We start from the raw sequence: 20,248 nt of genomic DNA on the forward strand, positions 1-20,248 counted from the left end.
CAGTGAAAGATCTTCCAGAGAGGTAGGAAGATATCCAGGAGAGAGAGAGAGAGGTCCTTTATTCCTATAGATGAAAGGATCTGTAGGAGTAGAGTGTGGTCGACAGTGTCGAATGCTGATGACAGATTTAGAAGGATGAGTATGGAATAATAGCCTTTGGATTTAGCTGTGAGGAGATCATTAGCTACTTTGGTGAGGGCTGTTTCTGTGGAGTGGTTTGGCCGGAAGCCAGATTGGAACTGATCAAGCAAGGAATTTGCAGATAAATACTGACTTAGTTCAGCATGAATGTGGCGTTCAAGTAATTTAGATGCAAATGGAAGAAGTGACACTGGGCGGTAGTTAGCAAGTTCCGTGGGGTCTAGAGATGGTTTTTTTAAGTAGTGGTGTTACAACAGCCCTCTTGAGTGAGGATGGAAGAATACCGGTGGAGAGGGATAGGTTAAACACCGATGTTAGTGTTTCAAAAGGTGAAGAAGCACTCACTGGCGTACCACCCCTCAGGGAATGGCAAGGTGTGCAGAGGATCTGACCCAAGACATCACAGGATCCCAATGTCACAAGAAAAGCATAATGATCCGCACCACCTTCAAAAAAAATCCTTATTTATTGTAAAATAATAAACATTTAAAAAGCAGAACAGCAGGGCACGACAGTCCACTGTTTCAGGCTATTGCCCATCCTCAGGTTGCCCAATAATTATTTTAATAATTATAATTATTGGGCAACCTGAGGATGGGCAATAGCCTGAAACAGTGGACTGTCGTGCCCTGCTGTTCTGCTTTTTAAATGTTTATTATTTTACAATAAATAAGGACTTTTATTGAAGGTGGTGCGGATCATTATGCTTTTCTTGAAACACCGATGTTAGGGCAGGGATGAGGGATGTGGATAGCTGTGGAATGAGAGGTGATGGGATAGGATCCAACGAACAGGTGGTTAGATGGGATTTGGAGATAAGGGAAGAGAGCGAATGTTCAGAGAGTGGAGAGAAACTGGAAAGAGAGCAGTCAACAAGAGGAGTGGAGGTGGAGTTTGATGTCTGCGTGGAAAACACCCTACGGATTTTTGCAATTTTATCTGTAAAGTATGTTGCAAATTCTTCAGCTGATAAGCATGAAGAAGGAGGAAGAGGGGGTGGACGGAGAAGGGAGTTGAAAGTACTGAACAGGCGCTTTGGATTGTGCAAGTGGGAGGATATGAGGGAGGAGAAGTATGATTGTTTTGCAGAAGAGAGAGCGGTTTTAAACTTGTTCAACTCTTTTTTGTAAGTAATGAAATCCTCATTAGTATTCGTTTTTCTCCAACGGCGTTCAGCTACCCTAGAGCACCCCTTTAGCTGTTTAGTAGCTTTGGTCAGCCAGGGTTGGCGACTGACACGGTGCGGGCAGACATTGGTGAGGGGTGCGATTTCATCCATGACTTGCGTGATTGAGCAGTGATAGTGTGCAGCTGATGAGTCAGGGTCAGTGAATGGTTGTGTGAGGAGAGGTGCCAAGGCATCAGAGACAGATTGCATGTCTATGTTGCGGTAGTTCCTGCGTGTATATGAGCGTGCTTGAGGCAGGGTGGTAGGAAGAGAGGAGGAAAGAGAGAAGTTTAGTAAGTTATGATCAGAGAGCGGGAGAGGAGTATTAGTGAAATCAGTGATAGAACAGAGACGAGTGAATATGAGGTCAAGTGTATGACCATTAGAGTGAGTTGGAGCAGTGCACCACTGAGACAGGCCATAGGTGGAAGTAAGTGACAGAAGTTTAGTGGCGGCAGAATTGTTGGTGTCAACATGAATGTTAAAGTCGCCCATAATGATGGTAGGGATATGGGAGGACAGGAACTGGAGGAGCCATGCAGAGAAGTGATCTAGGAAGAAGGAAGCAGGGCCAGGAGGGCGGTAGATTATTGCGATCTGGAGGTTAGAGGGAGAGTATAGACGGACTGCATGGACTTCAAAGGAAGGTAGAGAAAGAGAAGGAATGGGGGTGAGTGGCTTGAAGGAGCATCTATCAGAGAAAAGAATGCCCACACCACCGCCATGTTTATTCCCACTTCTAGGCGTGTGACTAAAGTGGAATCCCCCATAAGAGAGGGCGGCAGGTGAGACCGTGTCAGAAGGCGTCAGCCATGTTTCTGTGACCCCAAAGAAGGTGAAGGCGTTGGAATTGAAAAGGTCATGGATGAACGGAAGTTTGTTGCAGACTGAGCGGGCATTCCAGAGAGCAGCAGAGATAGGTGGGGGAGGAGGGGGGAGAAGAGGAATATTAATAAGGTTGTGGCAGTTTCGGTGTGCATGTAGTTGGCTGTTTGCAGTGCGATTAGTGTGCAAGAGTGAGGAGCGAGCCGGCAGAGAGGGTCCAGGGTTTGGTGAAATGTCACCTGCAGCAAGGAGTAGTAGGAGGCAGAGAGGGCGGAGGATAGGGTGGGATTTAGATTTATGGGTAGTTGGAGTATGAAATGTATAGTGCGGTTGTATGAATAAGAAAGTTTTGTGAGAAGCAACCTGTGGAGATGATAAAAGAGAGGGAGAAATGTAGAGCGTGTTGCTGACAGCAGGAGGATGCAGTGAGTGTACAGATTTGAGAATAGCAGGGGAAAGCAGGCTAATCATGAAGAGCAGAGAAAAAATTATTGCACTAACCGTGAATCAGATTGCTAAAGTCTTCTGGTCCTTCTGGTCTCTTCTGGCTTAATTCTGGTCTAATTCGGTCGTTCTCTTTGTACTTAGAAACCGGTGTACTTTTAAATACCGGTGCATAAATAATTGCATGTTCTTCAATAAAGAGCTATTTTTTGCTTAAGTGGTGCTGCTGATACTTGCTTTTTTGCTATTTTGATCTCGGTGGGCAACGCATTCTAATCAGCTATAGCACAATTGTCTCCATTTTGAGTGCTGGGCCCAACATTTTTGCATATTATCTTTCATTATAATTGTATAATTAAGTATACCCAGTCTAAGATTAGTTTGTGGTGAAACCAGAATGTCTACCAGAATGTTTTTAGAATGTGAGAGAAAACTAGACCGTTAGAAGAAAACAAAGTAAAAGTATGCAGACTCCATGCAGGTCATTAGTATTCTTGATGTATTAAATTTAAAATAAGGTATTAGATAATGTATATATACTGTTCACAACTACTTTTGAAAGCTCTCTTTTTTGTTGTTGTTACTGAACTGATATCACCTGCCTCTTGTTAATTATATGTACAATGTTTACCCAACAGGTGAACAACAATGGCTTGTTGTCTTTTGGTGCTCCAATCAACCAATTTTTACCCCAAGATCCACTGACAACTTTTGGGCATCCATTCTTGGCTCCATTCTGGGCTGATGTGGATACTATAGAAAATGGGGGTGGTGGCATATACTATCGACAGGGTTCAGATCTCCAACTAATCTCTTGGGTGTCTTCCAACATTAGGACCTACTTCAATGATCCCCATTACCATGCCAAATGGTTATTTGTTTCGACGTGGTACAGAGTCCAGCCGTATAACGCAATAGATTACATGGTATGTAAAAACTGAAACTATCTCAGATGATATTCAGGATGATTCCTGTGTAGCAATAAGTGAATTCGCTGAAATTCGGTTCAACCCCCAAATGTTTAAATTTAGAAAAATATCTTAAGACTGTAATGTTGCCCTGAAATCATTTTAAGACCATCTGTGATCCAATTAATTTTTTTTCCTAAATTGTCTCTTAGGAGATAATTTTCACCTTCTATTTCAAATAACTTTTCAGCACTCTGCAATTGAAAAAGTACCACAAGTATGTGAGAAAGTACAGTCAAAATGATTCTGATTACCACATTGCAATACGGATTCAATCAAAATCTGGTACTGATATCTTTTCCGAATCCGATCGGAACACTATTCCAATCGGAATCTGATTCCGATCTCATTTTTGCAGCATAATGATTGAACTTAATATCTATGTCGTATGCTGCAGTGCAGAATTCTGATCGGAATCGGAAATCCATGTGGCAATAACGGTTCTGTTTTTTTACAGAATCATTCCAAGTTTCCAAATGTACTGATTCTCTGATTGGCTCATTCATTCTGAATGCTGTGATTGGCTTGGAATTACCGATTATCGGCATCTCGGATTTTCGACAGAATTCCAACAGAATTCCGATTACGTTACTATGACTACTAATTTCTGATTTTCAATCGGAAATGTGAAATGTCAATTCTGCCGAATCCGAATCCGGATCCCTACTTTTAGTCACCTCAAAGTATAATACAACTTCATGGAATTCTGGTCCAAATAATGCATCTCATTGGTTTTCTCTTCTTCAGGAAAACACATTTCAAGCCTTGCTGAGCACAGATGGACATTCTACCTATGTTATCTTCAACTATAAGAACATTGAGTGGGTGGCAGCCATGGATATTACTCTTATCAACTTCTCTTATGAAACTTTGCTCAGAGGATCTCCTGCTATGGTAATAAAATCAACATTATCACCATCATTATTATCATAGTTACATAGTTACATAGTTACATAGTTATTTTGGTTGAAAAAAGACATACGTCCATCGAGTTCAACCAGTGAACAAAGTACAACACCAGCCTGCTCCCTCTCCCTGCTGATACAGAGGAAGGCGAAACAAGGCATGGTCTAATTAGCACCAAAAGGGAAAAAAATTCCTTCCCGACTCCAGATGGCAATCAGATAACATCCCTGGATCAACATCATTGGGCATTACCTAGTAATTGTAGCCATGGATGTCTTTCAACGTAAGCAAAGCTATTGAGCTAAAGTTGACCTCCATATAACTTTCTTTGGGCTTTGCCATCTCAAAAAATTGCTGTTATGTCAAAAGGTATGGAATTTCATGTGGTGCAGACAGTTTGATCATGTAAGTAGTAGATTATGGTGACAAGGGAGCTCCTTGTGAAATCTCTGACCACTGTTAGATTAAGACCTGGTCAGGGACTAAGCTGTGTAAACTTAGAGTCCGCTTGAAATAAGGTTACAGACAGTAGAAGGTTTCACAATGGTGTGTGCCAAAACAAGACCTTGGAGCAGCCTGTGCAGCTGCTGGGAGCTATGTAAGGTAACTTTTTCCCTCCATCTGAAACATGATCCAATTCTGATCAGGGCTGTATTTAAAGGATACCCGAGGTGACATGTGACATGATGAGATAGACATGTATGTACAGTGCCAAGCACACAAATAACTAGGCTGTGTTCCTTTTTTCTTTCTCTGCCTGAAAAAGTAAAACATCAGGTATGGAAGTGACAGTTTCTGACTGGGTTGGGACTGGATTGGCCTGGGTCAGACTAATATCTAAATGGCTCCTGAGAGCAGGAAAGAGATAAAAAGGGGCAACAATTCATAGATTTAAACTCTGGCATACTTCAATGAAGGTGTCATTGAGCAGAGACAATGAAACAGTAAAAACTTGATTTAAATATAAAATCAAACTGTAGGATATCTAAAAAAAAAGTCATGTTTAAGAGAAGGAGGATAAATACAATTGTTTTTCTCATCAGTTTATTTTCACCTTGAATGTCCTTTAAGCCAAGGCTATATGGGCCATGGCCTAGGGCACCACTGGAGAAAGTTATGACGTTTTAGCTTATGGCGGTGGCCAAATTGCCCATCTCATTGCCATCTACATCCTCGTGCACAACAATGCAGCACAGCAGAAATGCTAGAGACAAGACACAGCAGCTTTCTCATGCAAGCAATACACTTCTACAACTTGTGAAGAGCATCCCCTGAACTTAAAGATTTAGATATTCCTTTTTACCTGTTTAGAAGCAGAAAGGAGGGCGGAGGAATGAGCTTGCCTGCATTTTAAGCTGTTAACGTCCGCTCCACGCCGATTGGTGTGAAGTCCTAGGGGCTGAGTTTGCAGGGGATCCCGTGCGCCGGTGCCTGCACATCCCTGCTTGAATGACGGAGCTACGCTCCATCATCAGTCTCCCAGGCAGCAGCGATCGCCACTAGGAGACTGTTAGACGGCGAAACCTCAGTCTATTTACATGGTACAGCGCTACAATCTATGGCAGCATTGTACTGAGCGGCAGGGAAGCGATCCGTTGTCGTAGGCTGAAGCCTATGACAGCCAATCGCGCTGATTGGTTGGCGGGGGGAGGGAGGAAAAAAAATAGGCAAATTTATTTAAAAAAAGAAATAAATAACTATTTATTTAAAAAAATAAACATCCTGGGAGTGATCATTGCCCATCAACAGAGCTTTCGGGGGGGGGGGAATCACTGGTGTAAAGATTTGTGCGGCCCTGCAGCGAGCACCTTAAAGCTGCAGTGACCTTAATTGTAAAATATAGCCTGGTCATTAGGGGGGTTTAGGACCATGGTCCTTAAGTGGTTAAAAAAAAATTGCGCTTACAATGGTTTGATTTTGTTTTGCCAAAGTGTGATGTTTTATATTTTTACTCAGCAGTAATTGTAGATTGTCAAAAGTATTGGAGTCAGGGGAAATTGCAAAGACCTACATTGTATATTTAAAACAAAAGAAAAAACAGGGCACCGAGAGCCCAATAGTGCAATATAGTTTTAACAAAGAAAATCTGTCTAGATAGTTCGTACAGAATTATACTCACAAAAAAGGGTCGCCAGCAGGCAACCACTTGAAAGGCAGGTGGGGAGAATTGGTACCCGACCCCACTCGGGTATAAAAGTCGCTCTCTGTAGATAGGAAAAAAGGGGGCGTACCCCTCCACCAAGGGTGGATAAGTAATATGTATCAAACGCAGATAGAACAGAGGCGCCAAAAAGAGTAAAAACACTATTATTTAAAAACAGTAAAAAGAGGGAAGGTAAGGTGGACTTACCTCCCTCTAGCAGTGGACAACAAGACTCTGAGGTAGAGTAGAATGCATTTATTAAACAGTGTAACTCCTAAAGATGCAACGCGTTTCGCGGGCCACAGCACCGCTTCCTCAGGCTATACAGGAGTTCAAAAAAGCTGTAAATGGGACATATACATAAATCAACAAAAAAACATCAAACACTGACAGAGGCATACAGCTGTAACATTGGAACAAAAATTTCATTAAAACCAGCATGTGAAGATCAGATAAGTCTATCTTAGTGAAGAGAGCGTTAATCAAAATGTTCCACTTATAAGCAACCCCTGCGGGAGACATCATAGTGTCCGTAGGGGAACCATGTACAAAAAAAAAAAAAAAAAAAAAAAAAAAAAAAAAAAAAAATTGGACGTTTGCAGAGACAATAATTGTAAAACGCATATGATCAATAATCAAATATAAATATAAATATAAATGAACGTGCAACAGGAAAAAGAAGAGATGTATAAAAAAGGATGTATAAAAAGAGTGTATAAAAAACATTCTACAAGGTATCTAAAAAGACCATACGATGACATTTGATAATATAAAAAATAAATATAAATATAGAATAATGTAATGAACACTATGAGTATGTTATTAAATAGACCTTAAACGGACTAAAAATTCTAAGACATCTTAAAAAGCAAGCGACTAAAAAAATACATAAAACATTCGGTCAGGTTGCTGCAGCCGGCACCATAACAGAGAGGAGGGGAAAAAAAAAAAAAAAAAAAAAAAAAAATTAAAATAAAATAAAATTAAAACAATGGAGTGAGTGCATGCTCTCTAAACTGTTTTTACACTTGCATAGTCTTGCATTAACTAGAATGAATTAACCCTCTCAGCCCGATTAGCTGCATAAAAAGCAGGTTCAGGCAGAGTAGGATCACCTAGGATATGTGCTATATAACACTAAGTGTTTATAAGTAGCAACAAGATATTTACCAAGTGCTTGCTCTAAAATTAATGGCAGTGAAAGAACAATGTGCAATAAGGTGGTAATATCTACTACCAGTGGAACAAACAAGCGAGGAACTGGCTGTTAGCCAGTGGGTGACATACCTGTGTTCAATCCAAGTATTGAATGAGCGCCTCTGTGCGGGCGCGCTCCATAGAGCCCCTGTTTGTACTTAGCTAGGAGAGGTGGGGGCCAATCAGTGTGTGCCACGTGTCGGGAAAAGTACGCCCCCGATCGGCCTGGCCAATGAGGAGATCCGGTGGAATGCATACAAGATGACACCTATATGGCGGTCGCCATCTTGTGGGTTTGAATAGGAATGTCTCCTATATGGCGGTCGCCATTTTGTTGGTTTGTATGTGGGGCAGACATAATAATGTCGCATGAGAGGGCGTCCGCCATCTTGTGGGTTAGAAAGGTTCTTAGATGGTGGCTGCCATTTTTTTGGTGGGGAACCAGGAACAACTATATGAGGCAGAGTGCTGATTGTGATTGACAATTCGGGGAGACGTATGCAGAGACAATAATTGTAAACAGCATATGATCAATAATCAAATATAAATATAAATATAAATGAACGTGCAACAGGAAAAAGAAGAGATGTATAAAAAAGGATGTATAAAAAGAGTGTGTAAAAAACATTCTACAAGGTATCTAAAAAGACCATAGGATGACGATTGATAATATAAAAATAAATATAAATATAGATGTAATGAACACTATGAGTATGTTATTAAATAGACCTTAAAACGGACTAAAAATTCTAAGACATCTTAAAAAGAAAGCGACTAAAAAAATACATAAAACATTCGGTCAGGTTGCTGCAGCCGGCACCATAACAGATTTCCAATTTATGAGTAGTGTAATTAAAAATTAGTATACTTTTTCCAGAATTTCATTTAATCCATCCGGTACTAAACTTTTTAGTATCTGGATCCAGTACATCTCCTGTTTTTTTAGGGTATCAAAGGAATGGGGCAGTGAGGGCGGGAGTGCTTCAATGAAGGTGAACTTAAGGAAGTGAGGGTCGTTGTTGTGGTGAGTGCCGAAGTGACGTGAAACGCTGTGAAGGGAATAGTTATTCAGGATGTTCCTTTTGTGTTGGCCGACCCTGCTCCGGGCCGTTTGTGTGGTCCGACCGACATACTGCAGTCCGCAGGGGCATGATATCAGATAAACAATATTAGAGGTGTGGCAGGTGATATTTTGTTTGATTGGATACACAATGGTGGTGGCTTTAGATTGAAAGGAGTTTGATTGGATGATGAAAGGGCAGGCGAGGCAGCGTGCGCTGTTGCAGGGGTAGGATCCTGCACCTCTAGGGTCCTCTTGTATTTGAGTGTTCTGTGTTTTTAGTCTACTGGGTGCAAGAATGCTGCGAAGATTGGGAGACCGTCTAAATGTTAAACGGGGGGTGTTAGGGATGCAATGTTTAAGGAATGGATCCGCCAGGAGGAGCTCCCATCTAGATGTTAGGATGTCCCTGATGGTTCTATTTTGAGCACTATATTTTGTAATAAATCTTAGGCTGTTTGTATGGTTATCAGTGTTTAGTTGACGGTCTTGTGTAGGTTGTGTGTTGGACACCGGGGGAGGACGGGAGGCTTTATATTTGGCATTTTTTATGAGTTTCTTGGGGTATCGTCGTTCTAGGAACTTTTGTGTTAAAGTAACAGATTGTGTCTGAAAATCTGATTGGTCCGTGCAGTTGCGATGTATTCGCTTGAACTGACAGTAGGGAGTATTGATGGTCCATGGCCGGTAATGAAAGCTATCAAAGTGTATATAGTTATTTGCATCAACCTTTTTAAAAAATGTTTTGGTTTTTATGTGATTGTTGTCTATGAATAACGTCAAATCTAGAAAGTCTATGGTCAAGGGGTGGTGTGTAGAGGTAAATTGGAGACCGGCCGGATTATTGTTAAGGTAGTTAGTGAACAAGGGTATATGTGATGGGTCTCCTCGCCAGATAAAAATTAGATCATCAATGTATCTTTTGTAAAATACTATATTATGTGAAAACGGATGATCGGTGGTGAATAGAATATGTTCAAGTAGTCCCATGGACAGATTAGCATAGGAAGGTGCAAAGGAACTGCCCATGGCCATGGACCATCAATACTCCCTACTGTCAGTTCAAGCGAATACATCGCAACTGCACGGACCAATCAGATTTTCAGACACAATCTGTTACTTTAACACAAAAGTTCCTAGAACGACGATACCCCAAGAAACTCATAAAAAATGCCAAATATAAAGCCTCCCGTCCTCCCCCGGTGTCCAACACACAACCTACACAAGACCGTCAACTAAACACTGATAACCATACAAACAGCCTAAGATTTATTACAAAATATAGTGCTCAAAATAGAACCATCAGGGACATCCTAACATCTAGATGGGAGCTCCTCCTGGCGGATCCATTCCTTAAACATTGCATCCCTAACACCCCCCGTTTAACATTTAGACGGTCTCCCAATCTTCGCAGCATTCTTGCACCCAGTAGACTAAAAACACAGAACACTCAAATACAAGAGGACCCTAGAGGTGCAGGATCCTACCCCTGCAACAGCGCACGCTGCCTCGCCTGCCCTTTCATCATCCAATCAAACTCCTTTCAATCTAAAGCCACCACCATTGTGTATCCAATCAAACAAAATATCACCTGCCACACCTCTAATATTGTTTATCTGATATCATGCCCCTGCGGACTGCAGTATGTCGGTCGGACCACACAAACGGCCCGGAGCAGGGTCGGCCAACACAAAAGGAACATCCTGAATAACTATTCCCTTCACAGCGTTTCACGTCACTTCGGCACTCACCACAACAACGACCCTCACTTCCTTAAGTTCACCTTCATTGAAGCACTCCCGCCCTCACTGCCCCATTCCTTTGATACCCTAAAAAAACAGGAGATGTACTGGATCCAGATACTAAAAAGTTTAGTACCGGATGGATTAAATGAAATTCTGGAAAAAGTATACTAATTTTTAATTACACTACTCATAAATTGGAAATCTGTTATGGTGCCGGCTGCAGCAACCTGACCGAATGTTTTATGTATTTTTTTAGTCGCTTTCTTTTTAAGATGTCTTAGAATTTTTAGTCCGTTTTAAGGTCTATTTAATAACATACTCATAGTGTTCATTACATCTATATTTATATTTATTTTTATATTATCAATCGTCATCGTATGGTCTTTTTAGATACCTTGTAGAATGTTTTTTACACACTCTTTTTATACATCCTTTTTTATACATCTCTTCTTTTTCCTGTTGCACGTTCATTTATATTTATATTTATATTTGATTATTGATCATATGCTGTTTACAATTATTGTCTCTGCATACGTCTCCCCGAATTGTCAATCACAATCAGCACTCTGCCTCATATAGTTGTTCCTGGTTCCCCACCAAAAAAATGGCAGCCACCATCTAGGAACCTTTCTAACCCACAAGATGGTGGACGCCCTCTCATGCGACATTATTATGTCTGCCCCACATACAAACCAACAAAATGGCGACCGCCATATAGGAGACATTCCTATTCAAACCCACAAGATGGCGACCGCCATATAGGTGTCATCTTGTATGCATTCCACCGGATCTCCTCATTGGCCAGGCCGATCGGGGGCGTACTTTTCCCGACACGTGGCACACACTGATTGGCCCCCACCTCTCCTAGCTAAGTACAAACAGGGGCTCTATGGAGCGCGCCCGCACAGAGGCGCTCATTCAATACTTGGATTGAACACAGGTATGTCACCCACTGGCTAACAGCCAGTTCCTCGCTTGTTTGTTCCACTGGTAGTAGATATTACCACCTTATTGCACATTGTTCTTTCACTGCCATTAATTTTAGAGCAAGCACTTGGTAAATATCTTGTTGCTACTTATAAACACTTAGTGTTATATAGCACATATCCTAGGTGATCCTACTCTGCCTGAACCTGCTTTTTATGCAGCTAATCGGGCTGAGAGGGTTAATTCATTCTAGTTAATGCAAGACTATGCAAGTGTAAAAACAGTTTAGAGAGCATGCACTCACTCCATTGTTTTAATTTTTTTTTTTTTTTTTTTTTTTTTTTTTGTACATGGTTCCCCTACGGACACTATGATGTCTCCCGCAGGGGTTGCTTATAAGTGGAACATTTTGATTAACGCTCTCTTCACTAAGATAGACTTATCTGATCTTCACATGCTGGTTTTAATGAAATTTTTGTTCCAATGTTACAGCTGTATGCCTCTGTCAGTGTTTGATGTTTTTTTGTTGATTTATGTATATGTCCCATTTACAGCTTTTTTGAACTCCTGTATAGCCTGAGGAAGCGGTGCTGTGGCCCGCGAAACGCGTTGCATCTTTAGGAGTTACACTGTTTAATAAATGCATTCTACTCTACCTCAGAGTCTTGTTGTCCACTGCTAGAGGGAGGTAAGTCCACCTTACCTTCCCTCTTTTTACTGTTTTTAAATAATAGTGTTTTTACTCTTTTTGGCGCCTCTGTTCTATCTGCGTTTGATACATACATTGTATATTTGTACAAGATATCTCTACAGCTGTTTATGTGCAAAATGTTCAAATGTTCATTAAACAAAACTTTATTAAAAAAGGCTGACACAGTCCTCATCCATCTTTTCTCAGGCTGGCCTTAACACTGGAAGTAATACCGGATACTACAAGCTTCCAGGATCTCTAACTCCAGACATAATCAATATAACAAGAACAAGCAATGTCCAAGTCCCCGGACGCTGGGCTTTCAGAATCGACACTGCTAATCCCCAGGACCCCAGCGGAAATTTAGGTAAGTACAATAAAAAAAAAAATTATGGGAAAAAATTATTTTAAAATAATTAGGAATGCATAGTTACATTATTAGTCATGTTATAAAAATTATTTAGGGCTCGTTCACACAGGAGGCATTTTTGGAATGTTTTAAGCGCCTGCGATTTTTCAAAATTGCCCTGAAAGTGCTTACACCATGCTATCCTATACGCTAGTTCAGATTGGGGCGATCCGTCCGCTTTCCTTTCAGAGAAGCGCTGCATGGACCATTTTCGGGGCGATTTTGCTACACTGGAAGGTATAGGAAAAATACAAAACGCTCACAAATTGTTTTCACGTTTTTAAGAATAAATACATTGTATTTATTCTTTTCCAGATCAAAGAGTTCACTCCCTTCCTGACTCACGTCAGGAACTGAAAAAAACAGAATCGCTCTAAACGCTTAACAAAAACGTCCAACGCACAGAAATCACGGGGAAAAAAATTGTGGTACTTTTCCATTAGCCGGGCGCATCCACTAGGTGGCGTTAATTACTATTCCCCCTCCAGGCTGCCATGGATAGTAGGGAAAGATGTAAATTTAGTGGAGTTTTATCGCCACCTAGTGGATGCGCCCGGCTACCGGCTAAAGTACCAAAATTGTTTTAAAAAAGTTCAACGCGAACGCTGACGCGATCGGAACGCAATGTGAACGAGGCCTTATTCAACAGTTTTTGGAAAAAGTAGCAACATTTAAATGAAAGCAATTAGATATCGTGTAATAAATTGTTGATACTCAAAACATTTGAAGAAAATAAAAAATCTGGAATAAAAATGAGGGATGTTGGATAAAATGCAAATAATTCCTAGATGATGCAGGCTTATTCAAATGTTATATGGAAATGTATGCAGGTTGAAAATGGAACAATCAAATATCGCCAAACTGCATACATTTGCATGCAACATTTGCATATTCCTTCCTTCGAATTATTTGTATAATTTAACTTGGAACTACCGGTATTTGTATCTTATTGGCCATCCCTAATAAAGATAGAAATAAATCATCCGATGTCGATCAATCAGTTAACTGGAGGAGGAGAACTGACAGACATTTGCAGAATTTGATACACCCTCTGCAAAATTCTATGTCTGCTGGTGAGCTTAAATTGGTGTGTTATACACATTATTTTGATCATCACAAATAAGGATAGTTTTGACCAAATGGAACATTTTATAGTCTGATTTCTATGAACAAAGTTACACTTTGATGAAAATCTGCACTTTTATGTTTAAAAAACAAACAAACAAACAAACAAAAATATCCTTTACTTTTTGAGTTGACTGAGCACCTGACATTAACCATTTCAGCCTGCGGGGATTTTTCACCTTATGCATCAAAGCAATTTTCACCTCCCATTCATTCGCTAATAACTTTATCACTACTTATCACAATTTATTGATCTATGTCTTGTTTTTTCCGCCACTAATTAGGCTTTCTTTGGGTGGTACATTTTGCTAAGAATTATTTTTTTTTATAAATGCAGGATTAATAAGAAAAAATGGAAAAAATTCATTATTTCTCAGTTTTCGGCCATTATAGCTTTAAAATAATCCACACACTACCATAATTAAAACCTATGTATTTTATTTGCCCATTTGTCTTGGTTATGACACCAATTACATTTTGTCCCTATCACAATGTATGGCGCCAATATTTTATTTGGAAATAAAGGTGCATTTTTTCCGTTTTGCGTCCATCACTATTTACAAGCTTATAATTTAAAAAATGTTCGTAGTATGTCCCCTTCAAATGCATATTTAAAAAGTTCAGACCCTTAGGTAACTATTTATGTCTTTTTTTTTTAATTGTAATTTTTTTTCCATTAAAAATTTTATTTGAGTAATATTTTGGTGTGGGAAAAAAACTGTTAATTGTTAATGTTATTATATGTGTAAAATGTAATGTAAAAAATATGTAGATGTAGTTTTACTATTTGGCCACAAGATGGCCACCTTGAGTTTTTTTTCCCCCTTCTTGTGCTTCTCGCTAAGCTGAAGCACAAGGGGGATGCGGAAATTTTTATGTGCAGAAAGACTGAAGCCTCTTGTAAGAGCGCTTTGGTTTTTCTGCTGGGGACACGGATCAGTGATTGGGAACCATGTTCCCGTTCACTGAACCGAGGGCTACTCGGGGACACCACGGAGGCATGGGGACGCGCCCGCGATCGCGCGTGGGAGTGCGCCGAAGCACGGCACCGCAACAGAGCAGCCGCCCGGACGTGAGCTTCACGTCAGGGCAGGAGAAATGGTTAAAGTGGCATTTGGGTGGTTCTGAAGATAAGTTTTTTTCTTTCCAAATGGAACATTTCAGAGTCTCTATGAACAAAGTTAAACTTTTGACTAGCATTTGTACTCGACCCCCAGAAGGCACACATTGGAGTTTGTAACCACCTTCAAAGTGACTTTGACGTAAATCTACACTAAGGGCCCGTTTTCACTATCGCGAATCTGCATGCGTTTTCTGTACGCAGATTCGCACAACCAATACAACTTAATTAGCCTGTTTCCACTTGTCAGGAAAACAGAGCATTTTTCTGTGCAGGTAAAATCTGCACAGCAGAGCCATCAGAATTCGATTCGCACACAATGTAATTAATAGGAAATTTGTATGTGAATTTTCCATGCACATTCATGTACATTTTTGCCTAAAATCAATGTAAAAGCACACAGGCATTGACATGGTAAAATTCGCATCCTTACAAAGAAAGCAAAAACGGACGCGAATTTGAGGTAAAATTTGCGGTAAAATTCCCATTTGCATGTGAATTTGTTTTCGCGTTTTCTGCAACGAATTCGCACCACACAAGTGGAAACGAGCCAATAATTATGGGTGCACAACACACAAACAAAACAAAAAATCTTGTACCTTCTGAAGTTGATTGAGCACCTGAAAAGAAAGTGGTATTACTGGGGATAAGTTGTTCCTTTCACCAAACAGAGCAGGATCATCCACAAGGCAATTTAGGCAGGTGCCTGGGGCTTATTGGGTGTCAAGGGGTCCAGCTGCCACCTTTTTTGACCCATCTACCATATCAGCTTTCCAGAAAGACCATCGTGGGGGAGCCATAGCTACAACCTGGCCTTGTGTGAGAATCTGCTCAGCTGCCTGTGCAGACAGGCAGCGTTTTGACCACTGTTCACGTCTGCATTCTGCAGGTCTCTTTAAGAGAGACTTTCTGTCAGTTCTGCAGCTTGTGTTGCTGAGGAATTTGCATACATTAGTCATGCAAATCCGTTACCTGCCTTCTTTTGATGACTAGCACTATAAAAGCATTCTGCTCCCAGAATGCTTTGCTGGACATTTCCCTTCCATGGTCTGTTCCTGATGGACACTGCTGGAGTGTCAGCCATTGCTGTCTAGTATAGTTAATTCCTGGGGGTTGCTTTAGGCTCCCCTTCTAGTCCAGTCAGGTTGTATTATCTGTTTTGCCTGTTCCGTCTGTCTTGTGTTTGGATCGTACAAGCCCTAGCGTTAGCGGCTGTGGATCCTTCTGATTGAGTCTGGAGTGTAGGTTGAAACAGCGGTTGTTTCTGCCTACCTCATCTGTTCTGTCTGCCGTGTGTTTGGATCGCACTCGCCCTAGCGCTAGTGCTGGGGATCCTTCTGTTCTGTCTCCTGGGATCGCGCTAGCCACTTTTCGCTAGCGCTGGGGATCCTTCTGTTCTGTCTTCTGGGATCGCGCTAGCCACTTTTCGCTAGCGCTGGGGATCCTTCTGTTCTGCTACTCTGTCTCCAGGGATCGCGCTAGCTACTTTTCGCTAGCGCTGGGGATCCTTCTGTTCTGTCTTCTGGGATCGCGCTAGCCACTTTTCGCTAGCGCTGGGGATCCTTCTGTTCTGCTACTCTGTACTTGGATCGCGCTAGCCACTTTTCGCTAGTGCTGTGGATCCTATCTCTCGCTTGTCCCTGTTTTCGTGTGTCTGTCTTGTCTGATTCGAAACGCTTGCTGTAGGCTCGGTGAGGTAACCGTTAAGCAAGCGCTCGCGTTCTCTGTTTCGTGTTCGTCTGTCTTTGGTTAGTTAGGCGTGCTTGTCTCTGTTGTGCGTAACACGCGGAGACCGCGCACGAACGCGTGCACTGTTGCGAATGAGTGCGGTGTACGCGTTCAGCTAGCATTTGTTATTTTCTTTATCTTTCTCTTTGTATGATTTGCTGTGCCTTTGCTACCCTTGTGCTCTGTCCTGCTCAGTCTTGTGTCGCTATTGGCAATCGCCATTCTTGCGATTGCGTTTCCTACTTCATTTCCGCCGTTGTGTGTTCGCCGTCGCTGGGTGGCGACTAATTTGGTGGGCACACATTGGTTCTGTCCTTTTGCTCTGTTCCCTGTGGGCTATCCAGCCCTGCCTGATTGTACCTTGTCCCGGATCTGTACAATTCCCATTTGGCATCTGTGGCTGTGCAGCGGCTGTGTTCGCCTGCACTCCACAGCGCCATCTGCCGGTGGGAATTGCCCTCTGCGGGTGCATAGCACCTAGCCTGGGTGTCCGCAATAATACGCTTGTGGAAGAAATCCGCCGCGTCAGCACACGTCTGGTGCGCTGACCACGGAGACGATTCCGCAATCGTTACAGAATGTCCAGCCTAACCAAAATCCCCAGGGCAGAGGGAACCTTCGATTTTGTTCAGATGTCATTGCCTGAGGCAAAGGCATATGTGGATCCTATTATAGGTAGGATCGCACACTACATTAAAGCAGTTAAAAAGTCTGTCCTCGTTCCTGACCCCAACCCATATGGAGATTACCTAGATACTGGGTTGTTTGAACCGCCATTTGCCTCATGGGAGATTGGGGCCTTGTTGGAAGAGTTTGATTTCGATTGGAAAGCCTTTTGCGATTTTTATATCGCAAAGAGCGCGGATGACCTGAATGATTGTCTCGACTCTATGTACCTTTTGATCGATTCTGATGAATGTGATGAGTGTGATGTGGATCTGGTGATTTATGTGTGGCAGACTATTTTGGACGAATTGCACACACACCAACCAATTATTTCCAATAAAGAGACACCATTGTCACATGATTATTCCTGTCTTTCTGGGGTAAAGCAAGTGAGTTTGGACACTGTGCGACCTGAAATGAATGGGTGTGCCTTGACTGTGGACACCTGCGTGAATTCTGATGGAGTTTCTCCCGTTTGTTTAGAGGTTAAATCTGTGCGATCTGATGCCGGTTTCTCAGATGTTCCTGTCGATTGTGATCGGCGTGAGTGTGTCAGCTTTGTCAATGATTTGTGGGATCCCTTGTCATGTAAAAACAGATCTTCTCTCAGTACTACTTTAAGATCCTCCATCTATGATCTCGCTATGGGGAAAATTCCCAAACGATGCAGTTTCAAGAGTAAAATTAATATGATTCCTCATGTTGTTGTCACAACTTCCCCTAACATTGTTCAGTATAAATGCTCAGACCTAGTCAGGTGTGAATGGGAGCCCCCGTTCCAGAAAAAACAGCTCGAAGCGTTGGTGTATGAATTGGAGAACGATTCAGAGTCGTTTTGTGAGTACTACATTGCCAGAAGTGAATCTGTCTTGAGAGCATGTATAAGTTATGCTTCTGCCTTAAGAGAAAAAAAGGGGTGTGAATTTGACTTTGTGAGTCCGCTGATTTGTATGTGGAAAATGATTCTGAATGAATTACGTGTACGTCATTCAGGTGACGTTTGTAAAGATACATTGTCAGCTGGCGTTTCTGAGATCCAGCAATCCAGCCTGGAGACCTCAGAATCTCTGTCTTTGGAGTGTTCGGTTTCGCAACCTAAAGCGATTGTGGATTCGCAAATTTTGCGTTCTGTCTCCTCGGATTCGACATCGTTAGCCGAGTCTAAGAGTGAGACAGCACTTTGGTTTTGTAAACCTGATACTGAAGCACCTTTGCTCTGTCCAGAGAAGGTGTCTCTGAGCCTGCCCTGTATCATGAATAAAGACATTATGTCCACTCGCATTGACATTTGCGAGTCTGATTCTGAAGTAAGTACTGACTCTCCACCCAGTAATCTGGATGAGTCAATATTACCTTGTTTAAAATGTCCTGCAGTGTCCCTAGAGGCTCGTCTAGGTATTGCAACCATTGTTACCTGTTTCTCTGCTATTTTGGAATTGCAGTCTGGTTTGACTGCTATGGAGGAATTTCCCTGCAGTGAAACGAAACTCAGAAAGCCAGAGTTAGTTTCACTAGATATTTCTGTGTATCCCTGTCCTGATGATGAAATTCAGTCTCAGTTTATGGTGGAACCTTCCCTGGGACATCTGCCCGGTTCACAAAATAAAGTTCAAGCCTTGCCCTGTAACATGGATAGTTCAGAATCCTTCTTAGGAAACTTGAAAAAGGATGTTCCTGAGGTCCTGTCTGACCTCCTGGAGATCTCCGAGTTCCTCCCAAAGGGTGCAGAACTTGTAGGAGACGTCTCCTGCCCCCCAAGTCCTTCTGAGGTGTTGCCCACTTCAGTAGGCATTGCTGCCTTGCTGGCTACCTTTTCAGCTCTGATGGAGCTTCACGCCTGTGTAGTCAATGATGATATTATTGTCACAGAAATTTCTGAATTTGTATCCGAGTCTTCTTTTGAAAGTCCAGTGCCTGTGACCTCCACTCATGATGATTCTCTGCCCGGTACTGGTTTTGGTCTTGACGTGCCGGACTCTGAGGTTGGCAGTTCCCCGACATGTCCTGAGGTTTCTCCTGTGCTGGTGTACCCCAGTGTGCTCTGTGACCCAGAAAGCCCAAGTGTGCCTCGGTTACCAGCGTACTCAGATGCTTCCTCGGTGGAGACATGCTCTGATATGGCCTGCCTGCTTGCATGCCCAGAAGTGGTCCCTGAAAGTCTTGATCTTGATGGGTGTCCTCGTAATTCTGAATCTGGAATTGTCATTGGTTCCATGGGGGTTCTTGGTAATTCTCCATGTGAGCCTGGTGATTGTTCTACCCTCTTGGGATCTCTGTGGAGCTTCAAAAGGTTCTGGGAGATTCCGGGAGAGATTTTGCTTGGTCCCCTGGATAAGATCAACGGTGGCTTTTGTGTTGTAAGGGACACTTCGAACAGGTATTGTGGCAGGTTTGGTATTTTCGGACGCTCCTTGGAAGGTGGTGGGTATTGTCTGGAGGGTGTCGATGGCTTCTTCTCTGGCGTTCACAGTCCTGATGGGTGTTATACTGAGACTGTTAGTACTGATGGGCATGTTTCGGTGGCTTCTGTTTCCGATGAGGTCGGTTTCGGGTGGACTGACTCTGGAATTGGACCTTGTCGGGCTGCCCCGACCTTCATGAGTCTTCTGTTAGAATGGTTTGGAGATATCGGTTTTGAGGGTCGTCTGGAATTCGACCCTAGAAGGGGGGGTACTGTGAGAATCTGCTCAGCTGCCTGTGCAGACAGGCAGCGTTTTGACCACTGTTCACGTCTGCATTCTGCAGGTCTCTTTAAGAGAGACTTTCTGTCAGTTCTGCAGCTTGTGTTGCTGAGGAATTTGCATACATTAGTCATGCAAATCCGTTACCTGCCTTCTTTTGATGACTAGCACTATAAAAGCATTCTGCTCCCAGAATGCTTTGCTGGACATTTCCCTTCCATGGTCTGTTCCTGATGGACACTGCTGGAGTGTCAGCCATTGCTATCTAGTATAGTTAATTCCTGGGGGTTGCTTTAGGCTCCCC

General features: G+C 42.3%; 1 protein-coding gene across 4 annotated transcripts in view; it reads left to right on the forward strand.

Annotated features, from left to right (window-relative positions):
• LOC137521967 (dendrite extension defective protein 1-like) overlaps positions 1-20,248 on the forward strand; it is a 201,484-nt gene that overhangs the window by 170,805 nt on the left and 10,431 nt on the right. For all 4 annotated transcript variants that reach the window (XM_068241939.1, XM_068241940.1, XM_068241943.1 and 1 more), the window contains exons 14-16: positions 3,217-3,504; positions 4,294-4,440; positions 12,423-12,582. In XM_068241939.1, the coding sequence (XP_068098040.1) occupies positions 3,217-3,504; positions 4,294-4,440; positions 12,423-12,582 (595 nt within the window). The remainder of the gene's footprint in view (positions 1-3,216; positions 3,505-4,293; positions 4,441-12,422; positions 12,583-20,248) is intronic.

This window comes from Hyperolius riggenbachi, chromosome 6 (genome assembly GCF_040937935.1).
Source record: "Hyperolius riggenbachi isolate aHypRig1 chromosome 6, aHypRig1.pri, whole genome shotgun sequence".
Classification (NCBI taxonomy): Eukaryota; Metazoa; Chordata; class Amphibia; order Anura; family Hyperoliidae; genus Hyperolius; species Hyperolius riggenbachi.